Below are 15588 nucleotides of genomic sequence, written 5' to 3'. Positions count from 1 at the left end.
GGTCCAATAATATTAATAGTCCTGATTTGCCTTTGTCCAAGATAGACAGCATTTCAGTCTGGAGGTCTAATAGCGCGGACTCGGTACTATGGCTGGATCTAAATCCGGACTGCTGTTGGTGTAGTAAGTTGTTTTCATCTACATAGCTTTGGAGTTGTTCAGTAGCTATTTTATCCATACTCTTTAATAGAAAGTTGCAGTTCGTGATAGGTCTGAGATTGGCTGGGTCCTGTTGGTTTAGGTCAGGTTTTTTTGGTAAAGGAGTGACCGTGACCGTTTTAATGATGTTAGGTACAGTTCGATCCCTGAATGATGCATTTACCATTCTTGTGAAGAAAGGGGCAAAGATGTCAGGGTTTTCTAGAATAAATTTAGGTGGTAAGACATTTTCCGAACATGAAGTGCACCTCATAGAAGAGAGTGTTTTCTTCATTACATCAAATGTGATGGACCTGAATTGAAATTTTGGGATTTCTGTCTCGTTTTTGTTTTCTTTAAGGTGGGTTTTAAAAGAAGTGTTTGTAGTCAGGCAGTTAATGATGGTTTCTCTGGCTTTAGCAATTTTGTTTTGGAATGCAGTCTGAACATTCTCGCAATCTATTTCAGTTGGTTGGAAGGGTGGGGTGAGTGTTATGGGTTTGTCTATGGATTTGAGGATCTGTAAAAGCTTTCCGGTGGAGTTTGCCGCAGTGCTAATGATGTCGTTATAGTAGTTTTTCTTCAAATCTATGAGCTTAGATTTGTATGTGTGGTCTGCCGTCTTCCAATTTGTTTTATTAATTTCGGTGGGATCTTTTAGCCATTTCCTTTCAAGGTTCCTTTTATCCTTTTTAAGCTTAATCGCTTCAGCGGTGAACCATTTTTGGTGATTGGAATTGGGCCTGACTTTTCTTTTAGAGGGGCATGGAGGTCTAATAGTTTTATCATGCCTTGGTTGTAAGTTGATATTATTTGTTCACTATGGTCTTCGTTGTTAGTGGTGGTCATGATTCTCTGTATTTCCTCTGAAAGCATACTGCTCGTGATTTTTTTCAGATTCCTAGCAAGAACTGGTTTTGGTAGGTTAGCTGGTTTTTCCTTTTTAAAGTTCAACGATAGTGTGATTTCAATTTTGAAATGGTCTGACCATATGCAAGGGTAAGAGCCAAGCATGGTAACTTTATTGCTATTTGTGACAATCCAATCAAGCTGGTTCCCTGTGGTTGCCTTAGGGCCATTGTTAATGATAGAGAAGTCGCTGTTCTCAAAATCCTCTTCAAGGATTATGGCTTGTTGATCCTGTTGATTACCCCTCCATCTGTTTATGTCACCTAACAATATGATCTCTGTGTTGGTAGATTTAAGGTTGTTTAGTAAGTTCACAATCTCGTCATTAAATTCTGATATTAAAGATGGGGGTCTATATATAGTGATTATGTTAATGCAGTTATTTGGAGTAGGAGACAGTTTGAGGTGAATAACCTCGCAACCTGAGCACTGAATAGGGGTGGCAAAGAGTTTGAGTTTTGTGCGATGATCGCCGCACCTCCACCCTTTCCAGTTTCTCTATTTTTTAGGTAGATGATATAGTTTGTTGGTACTGCAGTGTCTATAGTAGGTCCAACTGGCTCTTGTAGCCATGTTTCTGTTAGGCATAAAATGTCTAATTTCTCATCAATGATATAATCGTGGATTTCATGAGCATGTTTGGGCATAGACCTGGTGTTTAGTAGTGCAATTTTAGGGTGGACATTGTCAGCTCCTGTCTCCTGGTCTGTTTTGTTGATAGTGACAGCTTTAGTTGTTATACTTCTTGTCTGTGTTGCGGTTGGGTCGAGTGGCTCATGTCTGTGTCTGAGAAAATTTTGGACTAACCCTTGCTGTTGTAAGATGGTAGTTCGGGATATTAACTCATTAAGATGTGGGTAACCCATACCTGGCTTTTAGCTGCAAGCCTGTATTTGGAATCCGGCAGCGTTTCTAGCCGTGGGCCGTTGGACGCTGTGGACCGGCGTAGACCGGCTTCATTGCAGAAGCGCCGGCGCTGAAGCGCCTGACGTTTCTATAAGTGGACGTGAGAGCACTCTGGGAACTGTAGTTCCAGACTGTGCGAGCTTGCGTACCTGCGGCGGCAAGGGATGCCAGAAGTGCACAACAGGTACAAAGGTGAGTTCAAGGACTCAGAATGCCGCTACAGTAAACATCAACTGCTCAGTCTATTCAATTGCAACAATTGCAGTCTGAGTTTTCAAAATAAAATGCTGGTGTGCATTTAACTTCACGTGGTTACCTTAAGTCAGTGCTTCCCGTTATGCTAAATCAAATAAGAGTATTTAGGATTAAGTTGCTTCAGTCTTTAGGAGGCTGAGCTTTTATTCCTGCATACAAATACAGTTTGCAAGTCGAGAAAAGCAGAGTGACTAAGAAGGTTTAAATTACTTCAAGATGGTGCTTTGCGCGCTGCGCACTGCCTCCTTAGTGCCTCCTGGGGCAGTCGAAACCTGAGTGAGGGCAAGGATGAAAGGTATCCAAATAGGGTCCGCCGGCATTTTACTGACAATGCCCAACTGAAAATGCTGCTAAATGGAAGAAAAAGATACATAAATGAAGGCATGCTGCAGAGCGGGGTAGCATGAGTCCGTTCTGAAGTTGAAACATTCAAGGACACTGTGCTTTCAGAAACCAGATAAACGCTCTGAAATCAGACAGTTAATTGTGATGTGTCTGGAAGTTTAGCCAAGGAAACCAGCTGCATGACCATATTTGGGGCAGCGCCAGCGGGAAAAAGCCTAGGATGTGTGCCAGAATGTATTTCATGTTGAAGGTTTAAACAAGATAAGCAATAACTGCCCGGTGCGTGAATGCTCAATGAAGAGTTTGCCTGGACATGTTTAGAAAAGGTGGGGGGTTGAATCCTCTCTCTCTGACAAGATATACAAAGGGAGCTCCGTTTTAGCTAGGTGGAGGAGTTTGTGTACTTGACAACAATGCCGTTTGTGCTCTGTCTCGGCCTGGAATGAAATAAAACCTTATTGAACCGGACTCTGCCTCCTTGCCTGCTGCTTGAATTGCTTTTGCTGAGATGCCAGAGGGTAGCAGAGAGCTGTGGAGAGCAACAGAGGGCCCCAGAACGTCCATGAGAGCCTAATAGGATGAAAGAGGTGAAAAAGAGCACAATCGGGGTCTTGGCACCTCCTCTTCACTACTAAAATTGACAGAGGCTGCCACCAAGCCGAGAAGCCCAGAGCCACCTGTGGGAGAAAACTTGCACAGGGAAACTGGGGTTTCTGGTGCCCCCAAACACACAGATTTAGGGCATCAGGCACAGATGGGATGTGTGTCCTAGATGGGGCATTTCACGAGAAATCAGTAAAGGGTTGGTGAAGGTGGGGAAAAAAGTGAAAAACACAGGCACCATTCACCAATGTACAGTTACAACATTCAACCTCACAAGGTTATGAGGTTATGAGGTAAAAGGACATTCATTGATGTGAATGTACAGCTCCAAAGAAAACCTATATTCGAGCAAAGAAAAATACCCATTGTTTACAACAAAATACAAATGTGTTACCCACTCAAATTAATTTCGTCCCAGCTGTCATATGAAGTTGTCAAATAAAATACTTTTCAAAATTTCATCTGGGACACTTTTTGCAAAAAGAAAAAAAACTGCCCAAAAAGGGTGTTGGAACCGCAAGCATGCAAGACAGTGAAAAGTGTGATCCATGGTTTAATCTCAGCGATACGATTGCAAGCAGCTTTGCTTACATACCAAATGAAGACTGCCTCTACAAGTGATTGAACAGAAAGGACTTTCAGAAGCTCACTCACAGTATAGCTGATTTGAGTAAGTCACACAAGGAATGACCGGAAACTGAGAAGTATGAACAAACACATAATTTCACCACAATGAGCAAGACTTGGAAACAAAAACAATCTATAGTTAAAAGGCAGGTCAGATGGACTGGAGCTCATCAGTTCCATTAGTGAAAGATTACTCTACGATGGCAGTCACTCTATTCTTACTTTGGAAGGGAGCTTTTCGAATCTCAGGGGCATGCAAGACTGATTACCACGTGCTTCAGTTCTTGTGGTTTGGCTATGGGGGAAGGTTTTTTTATAAACAGGCAACTGATGTGTGATCATTCAAGGACACAGAATAATTGCTTCCTCAACCGTCACAGAAACTACTCCTGCATTGGCAGCGATTTCAAAGGGCTACTGAGACTTACCAATCAAGATTCAAGAAGAGGATTTCCGTTATAAATCCTTTAAGGTATTAACATTGGGACGACACTGTTTAGACTCAAAGCCAAAGCAGAAATGGCAAGTTACACCTTTTTTTTACTTCATGTATCCAGCACAATTTTACATGTAACCTTACTACTACTGCTGCTGCCTTAAAGCTAGTCTAAGGAGATCCTGTGCACATTGGCAGCAGAAAGCAGACGGAGAAAATTACCACACCAGGATAACGCATTAATAAAGATGAGCAGTTAGAGCACATTAACTGCTTTTGCTGGTTTTACCATATGTTGAAAAGGTTCTTCTCTGCTGTTCAAACATGAAGTCGTTAATGTGTGTTGGCTCTGCAAATCCAGAGAGCATGTTTCTAGGAGCAGACATCTGCTGAGTAGTGAATGGGTTAACTGGTCCAAACTGGAAAAAATAAAACAATTTTAAAATAACGTTTTTCAGAGCAACAGTTTCCAAATCTAGAAATGTTCGAATTTTTTTTATTTATTATTTTTTTTTTTTAAAAAGGGAGGTACAGTGGTATATAACTCCTCCTGTTAACTAGTAGGCTGCAGATGTTGTGTGCATTATATCATGGCTATAAGATTAACTAAGCTCTGAAGTGACTTCCATAAGGTTACAATGTGAAGTAAGCTTAAAGTTAGGTCAGTCCGCCCGCATGCAATACACCAATCAGGAAAACAAGAAAAAGTACAGTTAAAATAAATTACATTACATACAAGTCGGCATATATTGCAGACAAGCCAACATGGCCTATTATTATAAGGGTATTTAATGAGCGCAGACCTAGATTTGGTATGCAATGGCGCTCATTAATAGGGAGAAGAACACAGTGAGGGAAGCAGAGAAACAGGGGAGCTGGCAGGGGGGCAATTTGGCAGCAAGGGGAGGAAATAGTGGGGAGCAGGAGCAGATTGCCCAGTCTCAGGTAGGGTGGGGAGTGAAGGACCTGAGTGTTGGGGAGGAGTCATTCCTTGTGAGCCCCTGCCTCAACTGTAGAAGCGAGGGGGTGCATGATGTTGACAGGGAGTAGGTTCCAGAGGCTTGGGGCATAGTCGGAGAAGGCCAGTTTCCTGGTTCTTTCTTTCCAGCACAGACAGAGTTCATGTATATTAGGGTGATGTTAGTCTAGTTTCTCCTACTTTGAATTCTGGGTCTTGCCTTTTGGATTCATAGTGGGTCTTGCAGTCCTGCATTTCCCAAAGAATTCAAAGCAAAGTAAGAACCAAGACCGGACTCACATTTCCCTGAATGGAAAAGGTCATGTTGGCAAGTAGGAAAGCAGAAACCTTACACTAAAATCAGTGCCAGGTAACGTGAAAATGGTAACGTGTGTGGGGATGGCAATGGTGATGCAGGCCGTGTATTATGTGCATGAGGATAATGCTAAGCTTCTCCACTGTGCCATCATGCACACATTGACATGGAACAGGATTTGCAAAATGTTTATATTTGTTGCCATTCTCAAACTCCTATGGCCTTTTACTTTAATCTGCAGGATTTTAAAGGCATCTTATCCCAGAGTTCGAGTCTCTTTGCCCTCAGAAAATCTCCAAATCATGAACAATGTCCTTGTCGGCTGAAAAGCCCTACAGCCTCTACTCTAAGAAGCAGCAAATTGGACCACCCAGAGTAAGGCTTGAGTCTGCTGCAAGCCCTGGACAGAGGACCTACTCATAATGCTCAGGCATGTTTTCAGCAGCTCTGGAGCAGGATCTCCATACAAGAACAAAGACTCTCTTTATTTTATTTTAGTATTTGTATAGAGCGCTGCAACCCATGGGCATAGAGGCGCTGAGAAGAATATGTATGCAGGCTTGCTTAAGGGTTACAAGATAGCAGCCCGGTACAATGAATAAAACAGTTAGATCGATTACAGTAGGTTACAAGTCGGTGCAGTAAGCAGAGACAGTCATAAACTGAGGCGATGGTGGGACATGGAAACAAGGAATGAGTCGCATACCACATTAGTAGGTGTAATTATTTTATGAATTTCACGCAAGCATGCTTTATAAAGAATTAAACACGGGTTGTGTATCACACTAACGCAAAATCTCCCAGAATGCACAGCAAGGAGCACTTAAAGAGTGAGAAGACTCATAGCACAAGACAGAGGAATGAAGTTGCCAAAAGTAAGAAAAATAGATTTAGTCATCTCTGTAGCAGTGGAATCTTTTTTAAAGAAAAGATGAGTACGTAATATAAGGAAGGTGGCCTGTCAATCACTGACCAGGGAATAAAGGTATAAAGGGCAAAAGTCACAATATCATTAACACACGTACATTGCAATGTGCAAGTCAGTAAAGCGATTCCAATGGAAATCCTTGCATATCAAGTCTGAAAATCAGGACAGGTGAAAACCCTGCCCCCTCAAGTGGGATATTACACAAAGAGTTGGAATGGAAAGAGTACAATTATACTGAAGAGGAGGGATAAGAGGACAAGCAGGTCCCCAGTGACCAGTGGATACTTCACAGTCTGGTTATAGGTTGATACATAGTTAGGCATAGGTTATAGTATCATGTCAAGAATGTTTTCAGTTAAAGTTCCATATTAATACTGTGTTTCACAAATGAGTCAATTTAAAAGAACCAGAGCTCTTTATTTCCCCACTACATGTTGAAGGCAGGGTCCTCTCAAAACCATATCTCAAGTGGTTAGTGCCTCCTAATGTTCTTGATGCAAACAGCCATAAAGTGTTTTTTCTCAGAGATCCTTTGTGGCCATTTTGCCTTCTTTACAAAGCCCTCCTTGTGCAACCCCCCCGTTCCCCAATCTACTACTTCTTGACATGAGGGTAGGTTGTTCATTTGCACATATGTTCATGTTTTCCATCTTCTTGCCCCTTCTCATTCGTCCAGATTCTACTTTTAAATATATATATACTTTTTTTACTGTTGTCTAGTGCCTAGGTGGTATCATCCTCCAGCTTCTAAAAGTCACTATTGAGTCGCAGCAATTACTTTTTGGAGTATCTGCATCCAAGGAGGACACAGATTAAGTAGAGCTCGATGTGGTTTGGCTAGTTTTTAATGGGAATGTTGCCAAATTGCTTTGCAACGGTATATAGCCTACCTTGGCAGCAGTCCTGTTAATGTTACCAGAATGTATTCACTTTGCTTTTCTAATAATTGTTGGAGGCACTTGAGTCTGTCACCTAACTTCTTATAATAGTTAGTTGCTGTTCCCACAGGGTTGGGATAAACAGTTTCCATCCTAGGAGCAGTTGAGACTGATTTCAGCTTATTGAAGTAATACTCGAGCATACTCTACAATGCATATTTATCTGAATTTGTGTTTAGCGCTAGCCCAACCAAGTAGGTCTGCGAGCATCTTACATGGTTCAAATATTGAAAAGGTGCTGTGGGATTATATTGACCCAACTCAGCTGTTCTTCCCCCCCCACATCACCAAGCTGCGCATCTACAGTCACCAGCAAAATGGCTGTGCTGGCTCCAGTAAGCACCATGGCACCGAAATTGCGTTTTGCAGCAACAAAAAGATGGCTGCACCATCTTGCCGAGCACATACTGGGCAGGATGGAACAAGGGGCCACACTGAGGGAGCTTGCCAGTGTGTTCTTACATATGCAAAAGAAATAGAGTGAAAAAGCAGCTCTGTTTTGCTACCAGCCTAAAGTCCCCATTGAAAAGGGGCACCGTGTAAAGTACTCAAAGTACTGTTTACTGTCTTGCCGTGCTGGCCCTGCTCCCGCTTCCATTCAAGTGTGAAATTTCCTTTGGTGCTGCTGGAAGGAGTGTGGCTGCAGATCCAACGCCTGGAGGACGTCTTTATCTGCAACCCCACGGTTGCCTGGCTTCCTGCTTTAGCCCTACTCAACCAAGGTGACTGTTATGCTCTAATGAGCTGGACTGCCTATTGTGATAGTGTGTAGCGTCTAGCGTTACGTGTGTAGCGTCTAGCGTTACGCGAGCAACGTGCGCCAGAGGTGCTGCGTAACGAAGAGTTTTTGGGAATTGTTGCACTACTGAAAGTCGCTTTCTGCTTTTCTTTCTCTCCTCCTCTCGTTCAGGTCTCCTCCCTGGGTCCCGCCCCCGTGTGTGACTCACGCCCGCTTAACTTCCTATTTAAAGACTCGTGCCCGCACACTCGCGCGCGCTCGCCCCCCTTGTAAAGTACTCAAAGTACTGTTTACTGTTCGCAGGTGGCGGGCAGGCGAGTTCTGTGTACCATCATTTAGATTCATCTACAATGGTGAATGGGCTGCGTAGTGGGAGGAAGATACGTGGTGAGAAGAGCAATGACCTAAATCAAACATTGGGCAACCACTCGAATATGTCTGATTTCCCCATTGTAGATTATGAGGAATTACATTGCTCAAATGAGGTAGGAACGTCTGTATGTGAAGAATTGTTGGGAATTGTGGGCGAGCATGTACCCCAGGATGTCGGGGAAAAAAATAATGCTCTCAATGAAGGAGGGGGTCATTTCGCCTCCAATTCCCTCGCCTAATGCCCCCCTCCAACCAGCTACCTATAAGTTAACAGAAATGAACCATGATGATGAGAATGAGGGGTTGTGTGAGGGCCTGGTGCTTCCACCCAAAAAGATCTTGCTAGCCACAATGGGGATAAAACCAACCAAACCAAGATTCTCTGATGTGTCTATCATTGCCCCGGCTATTGAGGCACTTTTGGATAAGCGTATGCGCTTCTCAAGAGGCCCATCAACCCCGGTGAAAGCCCACAATTACTGCATGGAAGATGTACATGTTCATACGGATCCAGGTTATGTACCTGGGACGCAAGCCTTGGTACATGCCTGCTTCGAAGATTTTTCATCAAACTTATAGAATGAAAAGGGGGCCCCTAATCAAGAAACTAGTTCTCCTGGTAGAAATGTAATCACCAATGTATTAGTTGGAGACATAGCAAGGTCGTTACACCATGATGACCCCAAAACGAGCTTATCTCAACTAGAAGTGGAAGCGGAACGCAACCTAATGGAGTCATCAGATATTGGGGTTGAGTTCCCAATTCTATCCAGAATACTCAATTTGCTTGATAAAGGACATGAATATACTCATGCGCAATTGATGTATTCGCATGATATTATTATTGACTTATCAGCTAAAATCAACAGAATTGAGGGGCTCTTGTTTACCTGTGAGGCGGTGGCGGCCCTCACTAAGAGTAAACAAGGGGAAGTCCCTAAAATGAGTTCAAAAGCGTCACAAACCATAGTTGAGTTAAATAGTGCACCAAAAGCGGGTAACGCTCTGACGGCATGTACTAAAGCCTCACAAACATCGCCTGATGCAAGAATAGGGTTCCAACCATTTCCCACGTTTGCTGAAGCTATGGCCTCTGATGTAAGAAAGAGTAATGAGGCTGTTAACCCTGCCCTGAATCAGTTGTTAGAGCTGGGAACGGCTAATGCCGGGGCCATCAAACAGATTCTTACCACGATTCAAAAGATAAGTTCTACTCAGCAACCAGTAAATGGCCAATATGGTCCGACGGAAACAATGGATGACTCTATAAGACCGCGGTCTAACTCTGCGAGAGCAGAGTCTCCGGATAGTCCATCAGCTTTGACCAACCTAATTGATCTCGAAGATGATGAACAGAATGCTCATCATGCCTTAGATGTAGAGAAGGCTGCTTTGGCTGAAGACCAATGCCATGAACCGGTACTTTCAAGAAAGCAGAAGAGATTGTTATTGAGAGCGTCAAAACGTAAAATTAAACAAGCAAAAAATCTAAAGATGTCTACCAAACAACATGTGACAAATTCTATTCTTGACTCTTTTAAGGCTGAGATAAAAGAAACATCCATAGACGAGGAAAAGATAGATTTATTGCAACTTAATTCCGAGTCTAGGGCGCTACTGAATATTGAAAATAACCAGAGCCTGGCTGAGAAGTGTAATGGGAAGGGGAAACAAATAATGCCTAATAGACTAGATCCCCCTGATCAGACAGAGGAGGTGTCTTTACCTAAACATAAGCAAACTGAGCTCCTCAATTTCTTCCCTGCTCTTTACATGAAAAAGGCATCGAAGAAAATTAAGGAAGCAGGCACCAAGAAATCCCTGAAAAAATCAGGGGAGACGATTAAAATACCAACTCAACCCACTGAGTTACTCCCAAGTGGAGTAAAAAAGCAGGAGGGTAAACTATCTAAAAACGATCAACACCAGGAGCTGCTAGCAAACGCACAGGTGAAAGAAGTCGTGCATAAAGCAAATATTGAAAAGGATGGCAATGGTAGTTGTGACTCTCCATCAGGTAACATCAATAAACGCAGGGCCAGAGACAGATTGCCTTCAGAAAGAGAGTTGAAAGAGAATATATCCTTCCCTGATGCCTATGAACAGGCATTGTCTGATAAGGTACTTTTCCTAACCGTAGATATGCCATCTATCTTGGGTTGGGAAACTAAACAGTTACCCTCTGCCAAAATAAGTTTGAATCGATCAGCTATGCTGAAGGTCTTTCAAGCGATTCCAGCTTTACGAACTATTAGAAGTGATGACATTGAATGGGTGCGATTGTCCCACAATAACCCTACAAGGATGATTTGTGGTTATTACTCTCACATCATTGCACGATTAATTTGGGCACAAAGGGAGGACCTAGAGTTACTTGGGCTATTCCCATGTCTATTTAATTCTGAGGAATGCGCAGAAATTTACATTGCAACTACCCCGGAGCAACCAAAGAATATGACTGTGGAAGGATCGATACCGCAGATTAGTGAAGAGGTATTGAAGCAATTTATGAATCTTGCTGCTTCACTATCGGGGATGATGGGGATGGGGACATCAACTTCTCCTAAACCGTCAACAGTGATGGGCAAAAAATAGGAGGACGAGCGTGGTTTGTCCCTGCTGTCATGGAACTCGTATGGGAGCTCTAATTTAAGGGCGTGGAACGCTGCACTTGATTGTGATTCTCGTCCAGGGCTTTGCTTGGTCCAAGAAACTATGATTATGGGTGAGGTAGTTCTGGAAGGGTTTGACGCCTACTATCAGCCGGCATCAAGGGGGATACTAGGACGTCCAGCTGGGGGTCTGGCGATCCTAATTGATAAAAAGCTGAAAGTGATCTCCCATTTGCTGTGGGCTGATGAGGCTTTACTGGTTGTGAAAATGTCAAGCAAAGAATACCGATTTCAAGATTTTATTGTTATTAATTTGTACTGGAATCAGGTGGTGACTTCCTTCGAAACCCTAACAGATCGCTTAAATTCCCTTTTTGAAGCGATCATCAGGACCAAAGCAAGCTTTAATGTAATTATAGGGGGTGATTTTAATGCCACTTGTATAGATGATCTTATGGTAGACAATCAATGTAAATCTGATTCTAGAAAGAAATCATATGCGAATGGCGTAAGATGGGTGGAGTTCTTTATTCTTTGGGACATTCAGTTGATTCCGTTCGAGGCAGGTACTTATCATACATGGGCACGAGGTCTCTATACTTCAATGATTGACTATTTCTTTGTCTCTACAGGATGGTTACATCTTGTTGATCCAATTTTGATTGTTAATCTATTTAAAGGGGGATCATCTAGCCCTGAAAACCAAATTGAAGTTGGAAACATTATGTCTTGATGTGGAGCCTAATTTAAGGGCAATTGCCCATGATCGGGCCGGGCTATCAATCAAGTGGACATCTAGAAGATGTGAATCATTTAGTTCCGCAATTCTAGAGGATCCGTTGATTAAAGTGAGTGTTGAGAGTATAGGTGTTATTTGTGTGTTGCAAGAGGTCCAGAATTCTATCAGAATAGCGGTGCACATGTCAAACTTGAAGGCATCGTCTGAGTGCAGGAAACCAATTAAGCACCAACACCAATATAGTCAAAAAATTGTTGATCTAAGGAAAGAAAAACTGTACCGAATTAGAAAATTATGTTTCCGCAAACAGGTAGACAGTGATTTCGCAGAGTCTAAGGCTGAGATTAATAAATGCTATAAACTACAAATAAAATGGCTGAAATATGGGCTGTTCAATATTGAGAATCAGAATCTCATGGCTGTTTTAATTTCTAAAAATGCTAGGAATCTATGGGCGACTACGCGTACCCTATTTGGCACAGCCGAGAGGATTGAAGAATCAGCTATCCCTGCTGTTTCCTGGGTAAATCATATTAGAGATAAAATTCGCTATGCCAAGTCATTTTCTATTAGAGGATAGATTGTCATTCCGTCCCACTTTTCAGGGATGTCCATGGTCTATTGAGGAAATACAGTTGGCCATCACAAAATCTAATGGTTCGCGAGCACCGGGACCGGATGGCATTCCGCCGTGCCTTATTAAGCTTAATCCGGAAATGTGGACGGCATTATTTAAAACCAAATTTGACGCTATCTATTATCTTGGGCATATTCCCGCCTCCTGGTGCTCGGCGATAATTATTCCAATCTATAAAAAGGGGCCAATGACTGACCCAATGAATTTTAGGCCGATCGCTCTTATGGATGCCTTGGCAAAGATCTTTACTAATCTCTTATTACAAGCCATTAATTAATATATTAATCAGTCTAACCTATTATCTAGATTCCAAACTGGCTTTCGACGATTCATGGGCTGCCAGCTTAACGCAACTATTATTGCCCATTTGTACCAGCAAACCAAATTAGACAAGGCCGGTTGTGTTTACATGGCGGCCTTGGATCTTACTGCTGCGTTTGATTCAGTAATCAGAGAGCTACTTTGGAATAAATTGATTAAATTTGGTTTCTCATTGCAGCTAGTTTCAATCATAGCGGCCCTGCACCAACATACAACATATCGCATCCGACTTAACAAGGCTGGTGTACTCACCGAAGCCATTCCGACTGAGATCGGACTGAAACAGGGCTGCAATCTTGCTGCAGTGCTGTTCAACCTCTATCTATTGGATTTGGACGAACAATGGCAGGAGGCAGTGATTTTTCCGGCAAAATTGGTATTATTGCGTTGAATTGGCTAAGTTTTGCGGATGATCTACTGTTTTTTGATAGGTCCCCCTATGGGTTACAGTCTAAATTGAACCTTTTCTATACCTTTGCATGTAAACACAATTGAACGATTAATACGGAGAAATCCTTTATTATTACATTCAATGAAGGACGTCAAAAAATTAATAACTTTACATGGTCTATTAATTGCTGTGCGATTCCGAGGGCACCATCCATGCGTTATTTGGGTTATCATCTGGCATGCAGTTATTCTTTCGAGAGCTGGAAGTTGGTCTTAACCAAAAAAGCCCAACCGCTGACTGCACAGCTTAAACTGGTATACTATCGCCTTGGGAAATTTTCAATGATTCCAATGCTTACTTTCTATCTACAAAAGATTGAACCAATCCTGTTATATGCATTGGATCTTTGTTTATACAAGATTGATGATATTTTGGATGTTATCCAGGGGAAAATGTTGAAAAAAGTTCTGGGTCTTGCAATGTCCACACCAAATGCTATTGTTTGCCATGAGTTGGGAATCTTACCACTATCAGTTAAATGGCACTGGTGAATGCTTACTAATTATGGGAAAATGCTGGCTCCTCCTAAGAATACATTGTATGAAGAACTTGCAACAATGACTGAGAAGGGGCACCCTCGGTCGATCTTGAGATTTAATAATAGGATGGAGAAATTCCTTTCAGATTCTATGATTTCACATGAGGATTTGGTACTGGGGTTACCATCATGTAAGACTAAATACTGCAGATATCACTGGTGTTTGCTGATTGAAAAGATTCATGGGCATCAATCATACACTGAGCACGCTAGATTTATACGTCAATGGGGATTCCGCCCAAGGTACCAGATCGCGTTTCCATGCAATATTGCAAGAAGGATCTACCTAAGATTTCGTCTTAATCAGATGCTTACTAATGAAAGGATTATGTTTTGGCAAAAGTATAAAAATAATGCTTTGAGAGGATTATGTAGATTTTATAAACTACCGGCTATAGTTGAATCCTTGAAGCACCTTACTGTATATTGCAGGTATTTTGAATTGGAGCGAAAACGATGCTTTGTCACTCACCTCTATACTGAGGCGAGCATGAGTAGGGAATCGCTTTGGCAAAGATGTATGTGGGGAAGAAGTGTAACACTTATCATTTGCTTAACAAATTTCCTTGTAATTATTGAACGGGAATTAGCTGAAAAAGATGACCAGTTGGTGTAATCTACGCATTTGAGTTGCCACTGTCACTACCCTTGATTTATGATGCTGTGGTAATATGCGGGCGCAAAATATTTCTGCTGAAATGTTAAATGTATGATATTTTTGATTTTAGGTCAATGAGTTAAGTGGATTGCAAAGGATATGTAGATATTTTAAACTGTAATTCATATGAGAAAGTTGATTTTGTAAAGGTTGTAAAACCATAAATAAAAAAAATAAAAAAGGGGGTATTTGACCTTAAAAGGATGCTGCTCTGACACTATTTTTATCTGTTCTTCCTCAAACTACTGTTAGTAATAAGGCTAAGCCATGCCCATTCCCATCCCCATTGTGCTTAAGCAAAACCAAGCATGACCCCTGAATCACTGGCTCTGTCAAACCAAATCTGAGAAAAATCAACAATGAAACTTCATTTTCCGCTGCACGGGAAAAAGCTTCACTTTTAAGTTACAAAGTGTCAAGGATCAGTAATTCAAAGGAACTCCAGCTCTGGGATACGTCAGCTTCAGTGCATAGGTGGTTCAAATAAACTACTGCCTAAAAGAAAAGAAAACTATAGCTGCAAAACAGTGGGGGAATCTAGAGGGAAAGTCAAAAACTGAATTGGAAAACGAAGCGCTAGCAGCTTGCACCACATGTGTAAAAATGGGCTTTACAGACTAAAGGAGAAAAATGCTTGATTGAGAGTACTAGGTTGAACAAAAACGTCTTCTTGCCTAACAATGTGAAAGGAGATTGTATTGTGAAAATACAATTTATGAAATGGTTCTATTCAGCAGTTTTACTTCCAATTCAGAATGAAAATAAATATAAGTAAATTAACTTCAGGGGCTACATGGGGGGAGGAATCAGCCCAAGACAAGTTTCTGCTGAGAGGATGACAGAAACGGAAGGGGCCCTCTCAGTAGATACTAACACTCCAGTGATAATTACTGGGTTGGACAGTCTGGTCTGGGCTGAGCCCTCTACAATGGAATTTCCAGGACACGGACGTGCGAAGTGGAGAAGGGGCAATAAACCTTCAATCGAGCAGGGAAAATCCCATTCTCCCTCTGGGGGAAGTGACAGTTGGTGGCAGCTGAAAAGAAATGGGCCAGTGTAGGACAAAGGATTCCCATTTGTTTCAAAAGACTATTTTATTAAGAAACTTTGAAGACGGTTATCTTTGCAACAGGACTTTGCAAAAATGTAAACATTTAGTAGT

At 42.0% G+C, this 15588-nt stretch overlaps 1 protein-coding gene across 1 annotated transcript in view; it reads right to left on the bottom strand.

Annotated features, from left to right (window-relative positions):
* CDC40 (cell division cycle 40) overlaps nucleotides 1-15588 on the bottom strand; it is a 1027131-nt gene that overhangs the window by 777613 nt on the left and 233930 nt on the right. Inside the window, exon 3 of the mRNA XM_069607756.1 lies at nucleotides 4509-4638. Within this exon, the coding sequence (XP_069463857.1) occupies nucleotides 4509-4638 (130 nt within the window). The remainder of the gene's footprint in view (nucleotides 1-4508; nucleotides 4639-15588) is intronic.

This window comes from Ambystoma mexicanum, chromosome 4q, assembly GCF_040938575.1.
Source record: "Ambystoma mexicanum isolate Mex_15411 chromosome 4q, UKY_AmexF1_1, whole genome shotgun sequence".
NCBI classification, from domain to species: Eukaryota; Metazoa; Chordata; class Amphibia; order Caudata; family Ambystomatidae; genus Ambystoma; species Ambystoma mexicanum.
This window is presented reverse-complemented; position numbering and strand designations above follow the sequence as displayed.